Consider the following 20502-nt stretch of genomic DNA (forward strand, 5'->3'; position numbering starts at 1 on the left):
CCGCTACTTCCTTATTATTGTATGACGTAGGGCGATACACACACTTGTACTTTGCTGTGTGGCCGCTAGATGGCAGTAGACTCGTATCTCTAAATCCTACATCAAGCCTCATAGAAATTTCCGACCAACGACCATAATAATGTTATAACAATGTGTCCTATTAGTCTAGTGGTGTATTATTGTGTTCATGTTTTAAATTCCTTATTTAGTTGAATACGTTTTTTCTGTTTTTCTCTTTCGTTATGGGTTTTTCCAATCCATTTCGTAAAGTTGTTATGCCCACACTGTCGGCTCTGTTTATAATATTACTTTCTGTTACCTATGTCTGCCTTTCTTCCTCGCCTAACTTGTCCAAAATTAACATAACGTTGTTGTTAAGAAGGATTATAAAGCTAATACACCGCAGCACGAGCAGAGCCCGGATAGCTCAGTCGGTAGAGCATCAGACTTTTAATCTGAGGGTCCAGGGTTCAAGTCCCTGTTCGGGCGGTCGTGCTTTTGCAACTGTGCGGGGTTTTTCGTCTTTTTGCAAGCTGTGTCACATATGAACTAACAACTACCTCTTCCGTCAATTCACTTTATGCACCTTTTTGACACGATAAAAGTTGTTGGAGTAACATAATACGATGTGGGTGGAGCTGCTACAAAACACACAAGCCCGTTCGCATATCGGTAAAATATGAAATGCACTGCTTTGCAGACTTTATTACAGTACAACGATAATATAACATTGTTTTTTTTTAAGTAATGCAGACTTGACAGTGACGGTGTCGTTTTGCACAACTAAAGCAAAAAAAATCCGCTTAGATTTTCATATCACATAGCAATGAACGGAGACCACTAAAATACATGCAACGCATTTCCAAACGGTCAGCAAGAATGTAATCTAAAGTGCAGACTACGTATTTTGGAGTCAAATAGTTAAAACGTGACTCACATGCTGGTAGATTTAGTGCTGCGCAGTACCTAGAGCAGCATAAACCAAGTGCTTCAACGATTGCATAGCGGGTCCAAACGTCTAATATTTACCTCATTACATCCTGAGCTCTACTCTCTGGCAGTGCTACTCCACAGGAGGAAAATAAAGGCAATAATGAGATACATATTGGCCATGGTGCAACAGTGTGTCTCCAGCTCCTGGATTATGCTGCACAAGCTGTTTAGGGAAAATGTGATGGGCATGTTTTTGCTTTTCTTGGAGCTGCAAAATCCATCCATTGACACTGACAAATGGATGATGACTATATTTTCATACAGATGGAGTGAACTAGTCCTTAGGGCAAGATGGCAACAAGCTTATCAATTGGCATCATAGAATACAATATGCTTACAATCTAGTGTTTAATCAGAAAGTAGGCCAACTGCCACCTCTAGATAGTGGCATATGTTGTGCTGTGTCGGTGAAGGTCATTTCAGTAGAAGATCCATCTCACTTTACAGTCCATAAGCATTACAAAATGAGGTTCTATGACCATTCTTAACCTGATGGCATTTGTTGATCCTCAGATAATCGTCTTCGATAGTGTCACCTTGTGCCTCTTTTCCAGTTCACCGTCTTCAGTGCTGCTCATCGGTTTCCAGGCTTTGGGGGTGGATCAGGCTGCCCTAGCTCCTTTATTTCTTTGAGACGACAGTTACAGTTTGCCAACACATAGGAAACCTGACATCTGTATTGTGGACTCACAAGTAGGATGACATCACCATCCAGATGTGAGCGGGTTACAGCTTCTACAGTCAGTTTCAGAGAGCGTGGCAGCACAGACGTCAGGAAGTGGAACTCAGAATATTATTATCAGTTCTTGAATAAAGTTCTAGTCCAACAGCTTTAATCCTCAGTGGAATGCATCAGAAACTAGACCTGTGTATTTGAATGTTGGGCTACTCTTCAAGAAGGAAAACCTCTGGTTATTTGAGGGATCAGAGGTGAACAAAATATGTAGGTTACTGCATGTAGTTTTCAAAAGAAACATGAGATCAGAAGAATAAGCGAACAAATTCCAAATAAAGACAATATAATCATTTCTAACGGTGTGTAAAGATATTTACAACACTCAAAAAAGCCTATTATACACTCTTAGGCTTGTGAGGTATTTCGATACCACCGGACTGTAGGCTACCACACACTATAGCCTAAGTGGTATTCTACCGGACAACGTGTGCTACATTCCTGTGGTAGAAGGCTCAAAATTCCACACATAAGTTTCTGAGTTCCATAGAAATACAGGAGGGAAATGTCACAGGAAAAACCGGAGGAAGTTACCTCAAAACCTCAGGGTGCCCATATGCAGAAAATATGTGGGAATGTTTCATTTTGGTCCCAATTTAAAAGCCATGCTGTTGCTGGATAGGTAGCGTGCAGTGGGTTTATGAGAGCTTATTTGCAGAGTTAGGGATAATTCTCTGTGAGTTTGTCACCATTGGTAAGCTATTATTCTTTAACGTCACACAGTTATGGAGCAGTTCAACTACCTTCCACATGGAGGCGTATTTCTGAGTGAAACAGGATAAGCAGGCAGACAACTTTGGGAGGAATTTGATTTGATTGTTGAAGGCCGAAGTTGGAGATTGATTGATGGATGAATGTCATTATATTATTGGTTGTAAATTGGTTGGTAGGCTACTAGCTGAAGTCTGCAAGCATTGTATTTTTGTTTTCCAGGAAGAAAAAAAAAAAAAACATTCTAATTTGAGTAAAAAAAATATGAAGAAATGTATTTTTTGAATTTGTTTTGCAAATATTGTTAAGTAGTTACACAATGTGACCAAGAATATGATCCTAATCTGTTTAAAATATAGAATTTGTCCATATGGCATCACAAAAACATCAGTTCAGAGTTAGCTCTATAGTTACTGAGGATTAAAGGATCGTGGCTGAAATCGTAAACGGGAGCTGAACTACTGTTTGCTTGAAACTGGATAAACACCGGTGGCCAGAGAGCTGTTTATGGCTGATAAAACGGTGGGATTAACATTATCAAAGGCCTCCTGGAAGAGCTCAGCCGGTATAGCATTTGGGGACAGGTGATGCACTTGACATGACCAGCAGCTCTTTCAAAACATGAGAGGGAAGCAGGTTTGAGACGATTTAAAAACAGCATCAAAACAGCAGCAGATGGAATCCAAGCTTTTGATGAAGGATAAAAGAATCTGCATTTTTCTCTGGGGACGATCCTGAACGGCAGAGGGTTCATAGCAGAATTGATTACCTTGAAGAGTGCCTCGGAGTTTATTAAACTAATAATAATAATTAAGATTAGATATGAGCTATTGCATCACAGGTCTTCTAGAGTTCGATCTCTACGGGAGTTTATGTTCCCCGAGCAAAGAGAAGGCTGTGGAGCTGAAAACTTTAAATAGTGCAACATAACTCCATTCAAGGAACTGTGCCACCTCTGTAAGCACAGAGAATCTCACAATGTGCCTTTTTTTCTTTGAGACTGTGCCCAGAGGCTTGATTTCTGTTCTTTGGAAATGTGTGCAACGTTACTTTTGGAAGTATAACGGTGCTGTGGCCCGGTTTTTACTTGGCTTGGAAATGATCAAAAAGAAAATAACAATTCTTCCAATAAAGGTTGTAGGGAGATCATACTTTCTTTGATATTTTTTTATGTTTTAGGGTTGATATGTTCAGTGTACAGCTGAAGACAGACTATAGGCATCTCATACACAAGCTTAACCCATCCTAAAAGCCAAATCTCTTCAAAATTTCAAACATCTCTTCCCATTTAGTTAGATCAAATGCTTTTGAGTTTTCCTTCCATATAGAAAGGCTCCAGGGATGGCAATGATTGAGATAATGAGTAATATGTGTGACTTAATAACCCGATTAAGAAGACCTTTGAAGTTGTGCTGGAGAGGAGGACACTGAACAAGCTGTTATCCATTATGGCGTCCCCGAGCACCCTCTTCACCACCTACTGGACGGACAGACAGCGGGGCCCTTTCTCCAGCAGACTGATTCGCTGTCGCAAGGATCGATACAGGAGAGCTTTCCAGCCCAGATCAATAACTCTGTACCACGCCTCACCTCCGTCTAACAGAGATCTATCCGCTGTAGAGTTCTTCTTCTATAAGCTGCACTTTTTTTATCATCACAATACCTCATTTCAATTTAATTTAAAAAAAGCAGCAACATGGAAATATATATATATTATATATATTATCCGTCTGTCTAATGTGAAATAAACATCTTGCACATTGAAACCTATGAGCCAGTACTAATACTAATACTAATACTTCCGTATCCACTCCAAGAGGACTGATTGGCCGATAGTTTGAATGTAACTGAAGTAGCTTGAAAGGTGATGCCAGCCTGTATCCGACAGTTTTTCACCGATGCTAGCTGTTAGGGAAGACATCTGTCGGAGGATACCAAAGCATCTTTCGTCTTGCTGCTTTCCCCCTAACCTCCATGCCACTCTCCCCCCCCACCAGAAAACAAAACAACAAAGTTTCGCCTGCAGCTCCGCTTTCACTCTTGACAGATTTTGTGCCTAAACTCGTGACCATATCTCACTGCCATCTCCTCACGCGATCAAATAGAGACTTTACATTGGACGACATCAACACATCTTTTCCCCTATATGTCACAGTTGTGCTGTTGTCCTATCGCCCTCTCTCGTTGCTCTTCCCAGCTCTGCTGCATTGGTCAAAGAGGTGCACCTGGCTGGGAAGTAATTACCTAATGCTCCAGCAGTGGAGGGGGAGGCCTCGGGGATTTTTCACTGTCTTGTTTGGATGTTCTCACTGAAAGCCTGTTCTCCTCCCATCCCATCGTTGAAGGGCCTGCTCTCTCTCTCTCTCCAGGCTCCAGTGCAACATGCTTAAAACTTAAAAATATATAAAACTAGAAAGGAAACACAGTCTTCTGTCCTGTGTGATTTAATACACATTTTAAACAAATAGATAATAAAAATAAAATACCAGTCAGAAGCTATCCTCCTGCATGCAGATAACCGTGCTACAGCCTCGGATGTTTCTCATTTTGTCTGTTCTTTTGATAAGGCTCTACAAAGCCATGTTAAACCCACATGTCTGTTTAATTTATCTGGCCGATGAGACCTCTGCGTGAGCTCACACTGTTGGCTTTGTTGCACAGAAGACGGTTGGACATGTCACAGTAGGACAGGTGTAAAACGATAAATGAATGGCTGCATTGCGTTTGGTTTCAGGGTCCTGGTATTGTGCATGCATGGTCCCCGTCACTACGTTATGACTTATTGTGGCATCGTAAATATTATTATGATCCCCTGCGCTTTATCTTCTTTGACAAATGAACATGTCTGCTGTGAAGAAGCCTGTAATTCCCAGCATCTTTGAACCTGAGCAGAGGTGTAATCAGCCAGGATTGGAAACACCTGTTTGGGTGTCTATGCCCTTTAAAAGTAAACGGAGTGGCACTATTAATACTGATGAGACTGACATTTTGTCTTGTTAAAATACGCCCTCCGAGTACGAGTGTTACCTTTTTCTGAGTTCAAACAAACTGCTAATTTCGAAGCCCTGCTAACCGCGGCGGCTCCACCATCCCTGCAGGTGGACCAGTGAACCGTGAGCTGTAATCCATATCCCTGTCTGGGAGCTCTGAGTAACAGCCTCTTATCCTCTTTGCTGGCGCAGTTTGTCTCAATGTGCCATGAATTCCCCTTTATCTCCCGGACCATATAAACATTATCATACCTAATGACAGTGGGGACTTGTAAAGCGCGGGAGGAAACAAATATAACAGAATATGTGGGGTGTAGTTTTATCTCAAATCAATAAGATTGAGTGACTTCAAAGATTTTTGACGCCACGTTCTCTTGTTTCCATTCTAGTTAATGTGAAACGCCTGTGTGATTATTGTGCTGCGTTAAGTTCTTCTTCATAGAATGACTCACTCCACTACAGTGAATTCACCTACATTATATTACACAACAAAATAAACCTGAGGGCTAACGAGGGGTCACAGACCACTGTCTTGCTATAAGGGTCTATATGATGGCAATCATGGCTCACTATCTTGCTATAGTGCAGCAATCAATTATTTATGCAATGGATTGGTATTATAGCAGCACGAAACCTTTTTAAGCAGAGATGCTCTTAAGGGCGGTAATTATCTCGCTGGGGAACTGTCGGGGGGGGGGGGAGATAATTAGAAATATAATTAATTGATGTACAATATCTGGCTGCCAATGTTGAACTCTGTAAAGGTGATTCAGTGCTTTCTCTCTGCTCCAACAAAAGATGCGAGATTAAAAAAGATTTAGCCTGATTTAGTTGTTTTCATCTGACGCCATGTCATATTGTGCTGCCTGTAGCTTCATCAGCCTTGTTGTGTGATTTTCTTTGCTGGTTTCTCCCTGTGTTTTCTGCTGTCATGTCATTTCCCCTTCAAGGTTCAAGAAATGTGTTTGGAGAGGGAAGAACATTTTCAGGTGATGCATTTTCTGGAGCTGTTTCCAGGGAGCGATCCTGCTGGTCTTCCCAGATCAAAAACGTGGAAATGAAAAAAGGCAAGTCATGTCATTTTCAAATAGATAATAGTGCGTTTAGTTATTTTGGTCCAATGTATTTCAAATCTGGGCTAATTTGCATTTGCGTCTTGGCGTCTTGCATGAGACGCACTGGCCTTTCAAGTGATGTGAAGCCATCAGTGTCATCATTAGACGCTCAGGGAAAATGCTCCGGCAGTGTGATGACTTAGTATAATGATGAGTTGGGAAGAGAATGTGTCAGCTCCTGTAGGTTTGCATGGTGCTCTTAAAAACATTCACCCCCCCCCCAAAAAAAGCGCAAATAGTTTTGGTTTTATTTTTCTAGATTTTGATGGAGTCAAGAGTTTTCTGTTGGTATAAATCGGCACGTGGTCCTCATGCCATAACAATATATAGCCTACTTGAAATTGCTCACAGCTCCGGTCATCTTAAATCAATTACAGATGTTGTAAACTGCCTTTTACTCAGCGGCTGAACTTCCCGGGTTCCACACACCTTGCATGTTTTAAGACAATCCACGAAAAAACAAGCCCTCAGTCAAATTTCATCGTGCGCCCCGTCAGCCCGAGGTACGGGTGCTGACATAAAGTGCTCCGACTTAACCCCAATGTGTCAGCCTCTGCTGATGAGGCATCTGGTTGACACTCTGTAACAATTGCTGGTGATATCAATCAGCACAGCAGATCAGAGAGAAAGAGGGAGAAAGGGCAGAATGCAGAGGAGCCTCGCTAACATATTAAACAGAGCAAGTAGTGAGAGAGATTTCTCAAGTGGGGATGAAGAGGGGGTGGGGTTGCCGTCGTCTGGGGGATGCCAGCATTGTGAGAAAATGTGCATGCTAATAACGAGGGCCAAATACTTGGAGAACAGCTGCATTGCAAATGAGCTGACTTTGTACACTTGAGCTCGTATGAATCTCTGAAGTGTTGTTGCGTTAATCAAAGGAGGAAAAACAGAGAGGAACAAATGACTAAAAATAGTGAGTGAGTAGCAGGATGCGGCTCACACCTCCGATGACACGAATAAAGCCGTGGTAATTGCTATGAAAAGGTTACCATTATTGTTATTCACACTGCGACGGCAGGTTCGGGAACTATCAGATAGCCCTTGACATTAAGCTGAAGGATGCACGGCTACTTCATGTCCCCGGGTGTGAAGCGGCTCAGGCTTTGTCTGGGAGAGCCGGACGCTTTGAAGTTGGGAAACCTGATCAAATGGCAAGTAATCTGACTCAAGGTCACCGGATTCACCTCATCAATAACAGGGAAATGTTACATTCACAGCCCGTCGTTATTGATCCGTGAGAGAAGAACTCCCACATGTCGTGAACACCACCTCGATGAAGAGGTCATGGGAAAAGCTTGTGAGTCGTCCGATTGAAATAACTTTAAATCCAGAATTTCAATAAACATTTATTTACAAAACAAAAATAATGACAAGGAATAATTTGTAGAGTGAATACAAAACATGTGCTAATATGATAAAATATATTATCATACACAACGTAAATCTTATGAATGCGTTAAATAAACTATGCGTACATTTTTTGGGATCTGAAAAGGTTGTGTTGAGGAAGCAGGCAGCCAGTGTTGGATTGCTTTACATTATAGGGATTATTGCATTTCAGTTTGTGTTTAAGGCAAGGATGAGACATGAAGAGGAGACAGAAACACTTCACATAACGATGAAGCAATATTACTCTTCTCTTCATCACAGGGCACACTATCACAGAAACATCAACGCCTGAAGAGGAGGAAGTCAAAAAAGAAAGAGAATACTCTTTTTTTGTTAACGAAATGTAACAATTTTACAAATAGGATTGGTCCATACATTTTTCATTTAGGAACAGCTTTTAAGAGAAGAACAAGTTTTCAAAGCCGCGTGTCTGTGTGTGTGTGTTTGTGTGTGTGTGTGTGTGTGTGTTGCATTATGAAACAGTCCCTGCAGTTGTCAGATGAGTTGTGTCCCATGATGTCCAGAGCACCATAACGACTTGGTGTCTTTGGTGCCTGATGTGCTGTACTGGTGCGAGTCCACACAGTCAGAGTCCTCTCCCTTTCGTGGTACTGCCTGAGGTCTCTTCCTGTCCCCGTCTCTCCGATGCTCCCTTCAGTACGGGTACTGCTTCTGCTTCTTCCCTGCGAAACAAGACAGCCAGGTGCACAGCAGCATGGCGGCGGCCGCCCCGGCCCCTGTGCAGTAATACGCCCAGCCGATCTGGCAGGAACCTGCGGAGGAAAGCAGAGGATTCAGGACGATAACTTCTCACCGTTTAGTTTATCTGTCCGTCTGTCAGCAGGATATCGTCCAAAAAAAACATGGATGGATTTCAAAGAAATATAGAGGGATAAGCCTTTGGCCGGGGAACAACTGATTAGATTTTAGTTTAACAAGAATGTCTGAGTGTATGAAGAGTCCTCCCTGGTTTACTCCACATTTATAGAGCCTTTTTTGGGAATACTGCTCATAAATGTCACATCACTTCTACAATAAAGGTTTACTCCATAGAGATACATAAATTGCAGGATATAATAAAATTGCCTCTATTGCCTAAATCATGCACTGCAAGGGATTAGAGGTATTTCCGTTTTAACAAGGCCTCTACTCCTTTTACTGTTCCTGATAAAGCTTATATACCTTATATGAGTTTGTACTCACACTTTTAACATAACAAATTAGTTCCCAGCACACTGGACAGTGCTCTATGAATAAATAACTAACTAATGGAGATCCAAGTGTTGAATTTCCACGTTTATGGACATAAGATTTCAACTTATTCCAAGATTTTAAATATTTATAAATCATTTTAATTTGGAAACGGGTGTGCACACAGACAAAACAGCGTGTTGTAGAATTATTCACTGTTCATGGCATAACTGTTACATCAACAGTGGTTAATGTGAAATACTGTTCATTCAAATACATAATCTGATACCATGAGAACAATACTATTTCTATTCTTGGCTGCGGTGCAACATTAACATGTTAGCGCCAAGTCTAGTCAAGCCCCCCCCGCTGTCTTTTACCCAAGCTTTCCGAACAAAAAATGTTGTGAACTGCTTAACATTTTTGTTCAAGCTACTACATTTCCCTTCTTCTTGTGAAAAAGAGTTAGCATTGGTGAAACAAATGCACTGGACATAGTTAAATACTTGCAAACAGACAGTCTGGTATGCCAGATGCACTCTCACAATACAGACTTCTGGAAAGCACCAGTGACAAAAAAAAAATGCAGAAACTGAGCCAAAAGCCAAAAGCCGGCACAAATTAAAAGATAAAGAGCCATTTTCTATAATCCTCAAAGGAAAATATGTGCATTATTAAAGAAGGATATGACCCACATCTGCTTCTAAATTTGGAAAAATGTTGACCACTTCTCATTATAAACATCAAATTTTGAGAGAAAGTCTTATTGAATGTTGTGATCTGATTCAGGCGTGTGGGAGGAGGAGGAGGAGGAGGAGAAGGCATCTCATTAACAAATCATATCAGCTGTCTTCTCACTGTGGAAACCAGATTCAGCAGCCAAAACTGAAAATACTTATTTTTCCAGGCCTCTGTTGCATATTTCTCTGTGTCGGCAAAACATCTACTGACAATGAGCTTCTCCTCTTTTTAAAATGCGCCTGTAGCTAGTTAGCAAGTTATTCATAAACATGGCGTTGGAATGTTCCATTTGAAAACTAAAACAATGATCTATCATGTATTCATTCTGTAACCTAATTTTCGTAACTTTTTTTTTTTTCATCTTGAACATGCATGCAAATCATGTGTCTTTGCTAAGCTCTCTTTGAATAACTAAAGTGCTCTCTTCATGATTAATGAATGAAGTCTATGAAGCAGAGACTCCAAGTCCTCATTGTGGCATCACTTGTGTGAAATCCACCGTTCTCACAGGAGAACATCACAGTCTCACAGGAAACTGCCAAGAAGGAGGTGAAACTGAACTCACTGTGCTGCAGTCTGCTTCCACTGAACAGCACGCTGCTGTACAACCTTTACAACCCTTTCATTTTACATGGTTCTCTTCAAGAATTCATGGCAACACGGGGTAGGAATGGACACAGAAATGGTCATTTTGTGGGTGAAACATTCAGTAACTGGTTGTCATGTAACAAGCTGCACCTTCTCCGCTCAGCAGTTATATAATAGATAGTCATCTGGTTCAATGAGCACACAGAAGCTCTGCATAACCCAGTGTGTGAAGAATACGGTAGTGATATTAGCAGCTGTATCTAAATGTACCTATATTACAATCACACTTCTCTGTGTACGTTTAGAAGATCAAGTACAATTTCATTAGCATCAAATAAAAGAGTATGAATAGCCCCTCTCTACCTGCCCAGTGTCTGATATTTATATATTCTCCCATATTATTCTCTATCTATGAGATAGTCCAGAGAACGCCAGCTGAATACAGAACACAAATCTGGCTCCTGCTTATTTTAACACATATTTATAGCTATAAAATATGTCAGACAGCAACTCTGTCTGTTGACTTTTCATCATACATTTGAAATAACAAGGTATCACGTCTCTTTAGTGAATGACAGTACCGGTGAGTTGTATCTACTTTGTTTTGAAAAGAAAAAGCTGAATGTCAAGGGCCAGATATAAACGTCCTCTCGGTTTCCATCTTTTCATTCATTTAGTTTTTCTGGGACTGACAAATCGCAGCCGCGGTTGAAGCCTCAAGCGTGTTAACAAGGTATGCGTGTGTGCATATTCAATTCGTTCTCACTGCCGAGGCATCAAATAATGAAGCTTGGTCAGTGCTCCTCTATACCCGACACTCGTATAGTCTTTGGTTAACGTCAATCACGCTGTTTTCCTGAACCTAAAAGGTTTTGTTGCCTAAAATTTACTTCCAGTTGATGGGATTTTATTTTGAAAAGACACTGTGAATGCTACGAGCGTCTACGTATTGACACGTCACGTCACTGGGAGATGCAAAAGTGATGCTCGAGGGGTACGTAGAGCTTTTGAAGCTGTGGTGCGTTGGCCGAGCTGCGTCGGATTGACAACGTGTTGCAACGTTGGATCTGCCCGGGAGACATCTTACCTAGTTGGAACTGGTCTGAGCTGTTGTTGCAGGTCTGTTGTACTTCCTCACTGTCCCATCCCAGTGGATAGAGTGCACAGCCGGATCCTATGAGCAGACCTGAGAATAAGAGAAACGGAGTCTGTCAGAGATGAAGGAATCACAGTAACTTGACTGATGACTGGAGATTCAGAAACATCACAGAATATGACTGGAGGCTGAACACTGTTTGTGAGGATGGAAACTGCAGCAAGGACAAACTCCCCATCAAGGTGTTCACTCGCCTCCTTGAGGAATGTCTGCTTTGTTTTTCTGTGAGACATCAATTTAAGAATCTTTCCATGAATAAGGAAGAATAATGCAAAGCAGTGTATTATTTATTCCCTCTCATTCTCTGATTGTTTTAATTAAAATGATAAAAAAAAAGTAAAACAATGAGGCTTTCCAATGAAGTGACGTGTGTGACCTCACCGCTGTGTTTTGTTTGATTCCACCTTATCAACCGTTTCCAGCAGATACTGATGGGGAGGCAGCTCTGACCTGTTCCAACAGTTTTACCTAACAAGCTTCAAATCCCTTTGTAAAATGACACGGATTGTGATTTTAACACTTCATCACGTTTTTTTTTTTTTACAGCAACAAAACAAAGCACTCCTCTGCCAGAAGCTCATAAAACCGCTGCAAATGAACAACCAACATATGCAAATAGCTTGGCAATTTCTCACAGAGGCAACAACGAAAAAAAAAAAAAAGCTTCTTTTTTTTTGGTGTGCAATAATTACTGGAAAACTCTGAAAAATCCTTGAGGGACTGCTTTATGTCAGTGATTAAAGAAAAGACTTATGATTGCGCTTAAAGCTGCACACAGAGACAAGAGTAAAATCTAGTCAAGGCCATTTACATTAAGGATTAATATCCTAAATATTAGCCTACAGCAAGGTCTTGACAAGTTATTCCCATGATGCCAAGGCCTATCTCTTGAAATTACCCTGTAGGTGGCTCTGCGATCACATTAGCGTAATCCCCTCCAACGTGTCTACCCCGCTATCAGTTTTGGGATGTGAGGATGGCAGCAGAGGAAGAGAAGGCAAGAAAGCTCTGCCTTTCCAACCTGATTACCCCTGCCATCCAGGACTGCCTTATTACATCCAGGCTCAGATAACGAGCAGGAATTAATCCACATGCTAATGCAGATGGGCCAGACAAACTGGCTAACTCAGAGGTGGAGGAGGAGAAGTGAAAATGACATCTGTGTTTTCCCCAGTCGCAGTAAAAAGGACGGGCGAATGTCAGCGGCTGGGAGAAAATAGTCTGATTATGGCACCTGTGGTAGAAAATCAATTCAGTGAAACTCTGGCATGTTGATGAGAAGAGAGGGATATAAAAAAAGGCTCTGACCAAGTCTGTGTCATTACAGCTCAGAATCAGAGGGGATCCAGGGATTGTCACACGTAACAACTCAGCCGTTTCTTCTTCAGCCCCTTGAGAAAACTTCAGAGGAGTTTCTGCTTCAGAACCAAAATTACTACCTTAGACGGAGCAGTACTGCAACAGTACGGCATTTGATGTAAATCCCTGTATAATCAGCCAGCGTCGACCTCTGATGAACAAGAAAACACACTTTTTGTACTCGGAACAAAACACATTCATGAGCGAGTGAGAACAAACTCAGTCATTAAAACGATTCTCACTTACATCATGTTATCGAAATGTGTTTTGATTTAAATTTGTAACAGTAAAAACTGTACAGGGCGGGAGCGTGATAATGTATTCATCATTAATATTAACAAAATCAAAAATTCCCTTTCAAGTGTTGTGTAATGCAGAGAGATCGAGCAGCATGCAATCAAATTGAATTTCCTTGCAGCACAAGGGAGGAAATAAATAAGGCAGGGCAGAATGTGGCTTTGTTTCCCAAAGACATTGTTATTCTATAACTGTAATATTTCCATTTGAAAGATCAAGATTCACGGGGGGATTCTCAGTCATTCTTTGATTAACGCATGTGTTAAAATGATCAAAACCATAAAGAGCCACTGCTCCGTGGCAGGCACCTGAAAAAGAAGAATTGGGAAAGAAGGTCTTCGGTGAATAGTTTCCCCATCACATCAAATGATGATGGTGACACGGAAAGCTGAAAGACTACAGACAAGAGGGAAATTAGCTCAGTTCCATTGTGTAACCAGAAAAAAAATCTAAGGTTCTGGGTGAACCGCCTGCGTTTCCTGTTGTTTTTGGGGATGGAGTCACTGAGCCTGCACCACTGCAGTGGGTGAAGTCAATGTGAGCGCTTCCGTGTTACCATGACACTTAACAGATACTGGGAAACATAAATCACTGTGGGAGCAGAAGAAAAATACAAACACATGCCAAGGTGTAATTCAATTCCGTGTCATACCATACGTGACTCGTACATTTCTCTTTTGGCTTTTATTTATTTAATTCATTTATTTTTTTTTGCTCACTATAGTTAATTCCATCAAATCCCATCCTCCACACTCACTATGTGGGTGACTGAGAGAACCAGAGCAAGGGAGGCTGGCGACTGGGATGTGGGAGACAAATCACCAAGAATGGGAAATGTTTCTTTCACTAAATGTTTATGAGTCAAGCTGCTCGGGAGAAGTGTAGACTTCTGAGAGGCAGCTACCCCAGGCTCTGATTCTCTACTTCCTGTCCTTATTTTCCTAAGCTGACAGAGATGCACCCCGATCTGCACAGACAGACAGACAGTTGGGGATTTGTGTCATTTAGCATCTGTGTCAGCTACTGCAGTGCTTCCCAACCTTTTTGGGCTTGTGGATAACTGGTTTGAGCAGGGACAACCGGGGACAACCGGGGACAATAGTGTGAGTGTGCCCTTTAAACTGTGGCGATGCCTTCTCCTGACCTCCCATCACAATCTGAAGACACTGCATCATGTTATGTGTTTTTTCTTGACCTTAATCTGATGTCCTGAGAACCACTGAGCTGGCGGACACGCTACAATCACAAGCACTAGACTACATGCTAGAATTCATGAGGTAAGATAAAACGTAAATGATCCCTTCGGGAAAAAATGGTTCGCTCTAGCAGAAAATAGATAACGTAAGTCTGATAACTGCAAAAGAAAATTGACAAATTAAACTCCTGAATGTTAGAATAACAAACATTGAAGGTCACATGCCCAAATAAATTCACCCAACATTAAAACACAAACGTTGCCGTCCGCGAATGTCTTTTTTGTGAATATTATGGCTTTCCCTAAACCTCAGAAAGGTTCTCTCATCTCTCGCAGGCAACATGATCAACTTCAACAAGCGGCTCATTTTTCTGTGAGCAGATGGCCGCTTCATGATGAAATCAGTGCAGAACTCCACTTAAGCTGCCATGAGGTTTGTAGTGGAAGTCCCCACATGACTGTTACTGCAGCTCGTACACAGCAACTACACAACACTGTAGAGCAGATGGACAGAAAAGATGCATGCAGGAACTCTGCTTTTCAAAGATGTTATTAAGAATATAGTTGCCCTTTAGCGGCATCACTCAAACCCTGAGGTCAAACATAAAGCTGCCCTGGGTTTCCTGGGAGATTGAGGGAGGTTAAAGTGCCCTCTATCAACACAGGTCTGGGAGGTTTGTTTGTTTACTTGGCTGCTTTTTTTTTTGTGCCAACAATCACTATTTCCAAAACCTTTTTGTCATCTTATTTCAGTTGCCATGGCAGCCAGCTGATGCTGATAGTTTTCTCTGGAAGGAGGAGGAGGGGAAGAGGGGGAGGAAAGGGTCAGAAATAGCATGCAGTGCATAATCTAAGAGGCCTGACAACTTATTCACAGATAGAGTTTCAATTGATCTCCATGAGGTTGTTATTACAATGACTATATCAGCCCTAATGGCTTCTCTGAAAGGCTTCTATGATCTGGGAAAGAGTTCACATAAATGGACTTATCCAAATACAATCAGTCCCACATATCAGTGTTGAAGCCATACAATCTGCTTGAATACAGTGAACTTTCTTCTGCCCGTCATTGCCTCAGATTTCATCATTGTAGTTGAGCTCACTTTTGAAATTGCTTTAAAAAAGGCACACAGAGAAGTGCTTTGTTCCATCGGAGCTGCTCTATTGTCCCCCCATCCTTTTTCTGTCTACGCTTCTTACCTGAATGAAAAACTACCCCCTTTTCATATACCCCACATTCTCTGATTTAGGGAGTGCTGATGCCTTTTGTCAAGCTTTCCTGCTCCCTGTCAAGGGGCAAGGGATTTCTTTACCCTCCTTCATGCCCCAAGACAATACCATTCAAGGTTATCATTCAAAAGGCCAAAGAGGAAAGGGAGAAAAGACTGCCGCTAAGCTGGAGAGAATTCTGGTGGCCAGGGAATTGGAGTGGAGATGTGCCTCAATGGGCCTACTTAATGTATGACATTCCCTTTTGGGCTTGGAGGATCGTCTGAAAGAGGGAGGGAAATGGAAGAGCAACTACACCTGGGAAGGCAGGCCTGTGTAGTGAACAGTTATTTCCAACGCTGTTCATCTATTCAGGCATTTTTCCAGAAACCTGTTAATATCTGGAAGAAAAGACAGAATGTGGCAGGCTGGTAGGATTAGCGAAATGCCTCGATACATTTACGGAAACCAGTAGCAAAAAGGGCAGCTATCTCACAACAGCAGCACTGGGTAAAAGGTGGAACGCTAAATAGGTAGTTTAGTAATAATCCTCATGATTTTCATGGAGTCAAAGCCATTTTCAGCAGTAGCCACTCAACATGTTTACATTCTGTAATTATCTGTCTATAAAGTCATTTTCATTGTAAGTAGTGGAGTCCTCCTTTCCCACACTGGATAGGAAATTGCCTATGTATGAGGGATTCAGCAATGCAGCATGTAATCCAGGCAGCGTTACTGTTTTTAATTCCATCTCATTTCTATTCTGTATCAGCCTCATTGCTTACTGATCACTCGCTATAAAAAAGCTGCATTACTTTACTGCTAATGCAAGCTCTATTGCCTCTGCTTCACATTAAAGGCTTTCAAATGGTGGCTTTTATTGAGAAGCAGCCACAGGAAACACAAAGATCTCATCACTGACATGGGTGCTGGCTGTGATTGTTCATAAAAATGTTCATTTTCAGCCAACAATCAGTGCTCAATATTGCAAGAGAGTAATGGGACAAGAAGGAGCAGCCATAGTGAGCTGTTGGATGAAAAGCTGCACGAAACTACACACTTCCAAACTCTTAGTAATCATCTTCGCTGTGCCCTGCTGTAAACGCTCAGTTGCAATTATTTCAAAGCGACGTCTAAAGTGGTGTGCTGTAAACCGACATATCAGTTACTCTTTATTGGTATTTCTGACAAAGTAACTGCTGTAGGTGTTTGCTGTAGTTAAACCACACTTGCTGATACTGTGGTTATCACGGATGTGTCACTAAATCAACCAGGACTGAAATCCTGTTGGACTTGGATAACAAATTCAAATAAAATCGAGACTTTTTGTGCAGTCTTGCATTTACCCACAGGGCTGTTTGAATGTATGCACAGTTGTCACATGATAATATAGTTCTAATAATTATGAATAAATAAATAACAATACTAATTATATTGTAATATATGTGTATGTTATTCTGAACTTTAATCAGAGTGGCAGGTTCTGACTGAGTCCCACAGTGTCACTTCAGCCCCGACAGCCCTCAAGTGACTGATCTGACAACAGTACTATCCCTGCATGTCGGGGCATGTTTTTTTTTTCCTTCACTTGAAACACAAGGCACACACCAGCATGCACAACTCTCATTCCTGCTCTTCTTATGATGTTTTGATTCTCTCTGTCATTCAAGATGGATCAACGCAGTCATTTTCAGAAGAGCTTACTCCTATGTGAGCATTTTTGCTGCCGAAGCCGGTGTTTTCATGTGAGCGAGACGGGGATCTGGAGATTCAGTTGAAACGTTAGATTGTGAAGCTGCGAGAGAGGGAGGATGAGGGGGGGATACGGAGGAAGGAGGGATTTCCAGAGAGTATGTGGAGTATGTGTAATATGTGATGTGCTGCAAGTGATGCATAGAAATGCCAGCGACTGGCATTCAAGCGTTATCTAGTCAATAGTCTCCTTGTTTTTATTAATATTACTGCATTGAACTGTTGTGGTTTTTCTGCACAGAACTCTCCAAAGATTACACCTCAAACATCCAGTTGGATGGGAGGTGTGTTCATGGTGAGGAGGTTTTTCTGGTTCAACAATGTTTCTTTGCAACTGTAAAAATGTTCAGATACATTTTCTACTGTGTGATGGGCAACAATGGAGAAGGTTTTCCAGCCTGCAGACTTCTGTTGAGTCTGTTCTATGTTTCTTTGGCTTTACAACTTGAATATCAAACACTAAAGCCGTATTTCTGACCAGACCAGTAAGAACAGAGCTCTGTGTCAAACAAGCTCTACGCCAGGCTCCGAGAATTCGTTCTGAGTGTGACCATCCTCTCTATGACAAATTCCTCTCTCTTTCCTCTGGTATCTGCTACCGCCGGCCAGAGAAAAGGTCAAACACTTACAAACAGTCCCTTTATTCCGGCAGCCATCAAAAGACTTCAAAGACTCATTGTTAGGCCGTGTTCATGGGAGGTCTGCATGCTTATATTTCATGTCATCCGGCAGACAGACCATTGTATTCATGCATCTTTACTTTTTCATCTTGTACTGCTTCTTGTTGTGATCTCGCTCATATCTCGATTGGCATTTCATTTCACTTGGTCTCAGATTAACATGACTTGATTTTGCAGTAGTTTTGCCATGGGTTAGAGTTAATTTAAGAATTTGTTTTTTGTTTTGTTTCTGAAAAGCATCTCTCTTACTATATAAATCTCTCGATTGCCCTTTTTCACTTCAAGCTGTTATCGTTCATTCTGTTTTTGTGTTCAGGCAGTGCTAGCAAGGTTGTTGAATGTTATCTGCAGCATTTTAAACTGCAATATCACAGCCCATAATGTTCATTTAATTGTTGGATTCCGATCTCATGATACCGATTAATATTACATAAATTGTGTCAAATATTACCCTGTCAGATATCCCCAAGGAACAGGCCTAAAACAAGCTCAACGTGATGTAGTAGGTGCTGGTTTGTTGGCTTATGCCACTCTCTTGTAACACAATCTCATTTAATTCCATGTCGAGCCATCAGTCACCATCGCTGGCCCTGGGCAGAAAGAGCAGCTTGTGTTACATCGATCTGCTTCAGTGCTTTTGGCTACAGGCATTCTGTCAGGAGCTGGCCTTATCTAATCACACTGTTCATTTGTCACACAGTTTCCGACTACAATCGGTAATTAATAAACACACCAATTACAAGAGCAAAATGAACTTCTGGTTCATTAACCAGTGGACCTGTATTAAGCAGGAAAGGAACAAACTGCAGCTACAGTATTCAGCTCTGAAGCACACCAGCGCATAAAGATGAATGTGCTGAATGGAAAATAACTTTCAAAAGACGACATCTTCTGGGTGTGTGGGGAGAATGAGCTTTTCACACGAGGGCACAGATATTTTCTGTATGTCTCACTCTCTCCAGCAACAAACCCACGCCTCCCTGCGACCTCCATGGTTCCTTGATCTCGTATTGCAAATTGGATATTCTTCCCCTTCTTTTCAGTTAAAAGGGGAAGTCAAATAAGAGGCAGGCAGAAGAAGAAAAAAAACACACAAGGGAAAGAATTCGGCAGCATCCAAGGGAAATTCCTCCTTTTGCTTTCCTCCAAATGTTTCCATTCTCGTCTCAACAGTCACTCCTGTGTTAAACTAGTAAAAAAAAAAACAGTAAAAACAATGAGTTGTTGTGTTAGTAGGCTTTATCTGAGAAATTCAAGATCACTTGACTGCAACCATGCTACACTAGTGTTCATTTCTGCCTTTTTTTCCACTGAAGTCAAAGAGTAGATTAGCTCTCACAATATCTTGCAGTATTGTAAGGACATATAATGGCAAAGACTTGGTGGCAGGGTGGTGACATTAAGCCACTTTACTTGCACATGATAAAGATAGAGTCAAAGCCAAATTACAGCAGATGCTGGGCAACCGTTTTTCAGCCTTATTTAACTGATTTCACTTAAAAAAATGGAAATATGAGCAACATCTACTGCCCGTTCCACAAATCAGTATGCTAGTTTGGAATTTCAATATAAAAAGCGATGGCTGTTTCATCCATCAGTGGCAAGTTTGAGTGAAGAAGAAAAATATGTGAGGTGAACAAATCCAAAGGGTATGGAAACCCTTCGCAGGGGAGGATCCCCTTTATATGATCCTACAAGTGTAGCTCTTCTATCTGGGTCATGTCTGATGATGAGCAGCACCCTCCTCCCACTGACAGAGAAGCACGACGGTAGGCCATGTGTGGAAAAGTCAGCATATACCTACAGCGATGCCTTAATTACCCTTTACAATGAGCAGTAAACATGCTAACGTAAGGCCTGCTGGGCAGAGGAGAATCAAAGACCACAATCTACACTTTAATATTCAGATTATTAGCATCCAAATGTGCAATAAATGTTTTAGTATCTTCCACACAGACACTGGCAGACATCAAAATGCCTTTCTGACAGTACTGGGGCTCATCATGTGAGCCGCTCCATACTGCAAACACAAAGAGCCTCCTTTCAAAAGACACTGCAACGCTTCAGGGATCGAGGAAAAACTGACTCCCACTGCCAAGTGTACAAAGTACTCCATAGCATGTGTTTAAAGTGCCGGCCCACTGCATTCACTCTGGCTGGGGAGACACACCAGGCTAGCGTATTACCCTTGTGGATTGAATTTAAACAGCCTTTCCCAAAAATCAATCATTCCCTAAACTAACAGGTCACTTCTGCTCCCAGCATTTCATTGTGTGGGTGTGATGCGAAAACCATTCAATACGTGTGGAAATCTCAGTAGGCCAGGAGGCACATCAAAACAAAGCATAAAACTAAAACAGTAGATTTTAGAAAAACGTTTTTTACGTTTAAAATATTTCATGA

The 20502-nt window shown here is 41.5% G+C and overlaps 1 protein-coding gene across 1 annotated transcript in view; it reads right to left on the reverse strand.

The window, feature by feature from the left end:
- Nucleotides 1–7868: 7868 nt before the first annotated feature.
- LOC311019876 (LHFPL tetraspan subfamily member 6 protein) overlaps nt 7869–20502 on the reverse strand; it is a 38604-nt gene continuing 25970 nt past the window's right edge. Inside the window, exons 3-4 of the mRNA XM_084019505.1 lie at nt 11539–11637; nt 7869–8704 (exon numbers count right to left, since the gene is read on the reverse strand). Of these exons, the coding sequence (XP_083875631.1) occupies nt 8586–8704; nt 11539–11637 (218 nt within the window). The 3' untranslated portion in view covers nt 7869–8585. The remainder of the gene's footprint in view (nt 8705–11538; nt 11638–20502) is intronic.

This window comes from Eutrigla gurnardus (genome assembly GCF_963514095.1).
Source record: "Eutrigla gurnardus genome assembly, chromosome: 10".
In the NCBI taxonomy this organism is placed as follows: domain Eukaryota; kingdom Metazoa; phylum Chordata; class Actinopteri; order Perciformes; family Triglidae; genus Eutrigla; species Eutrigla gurnardus.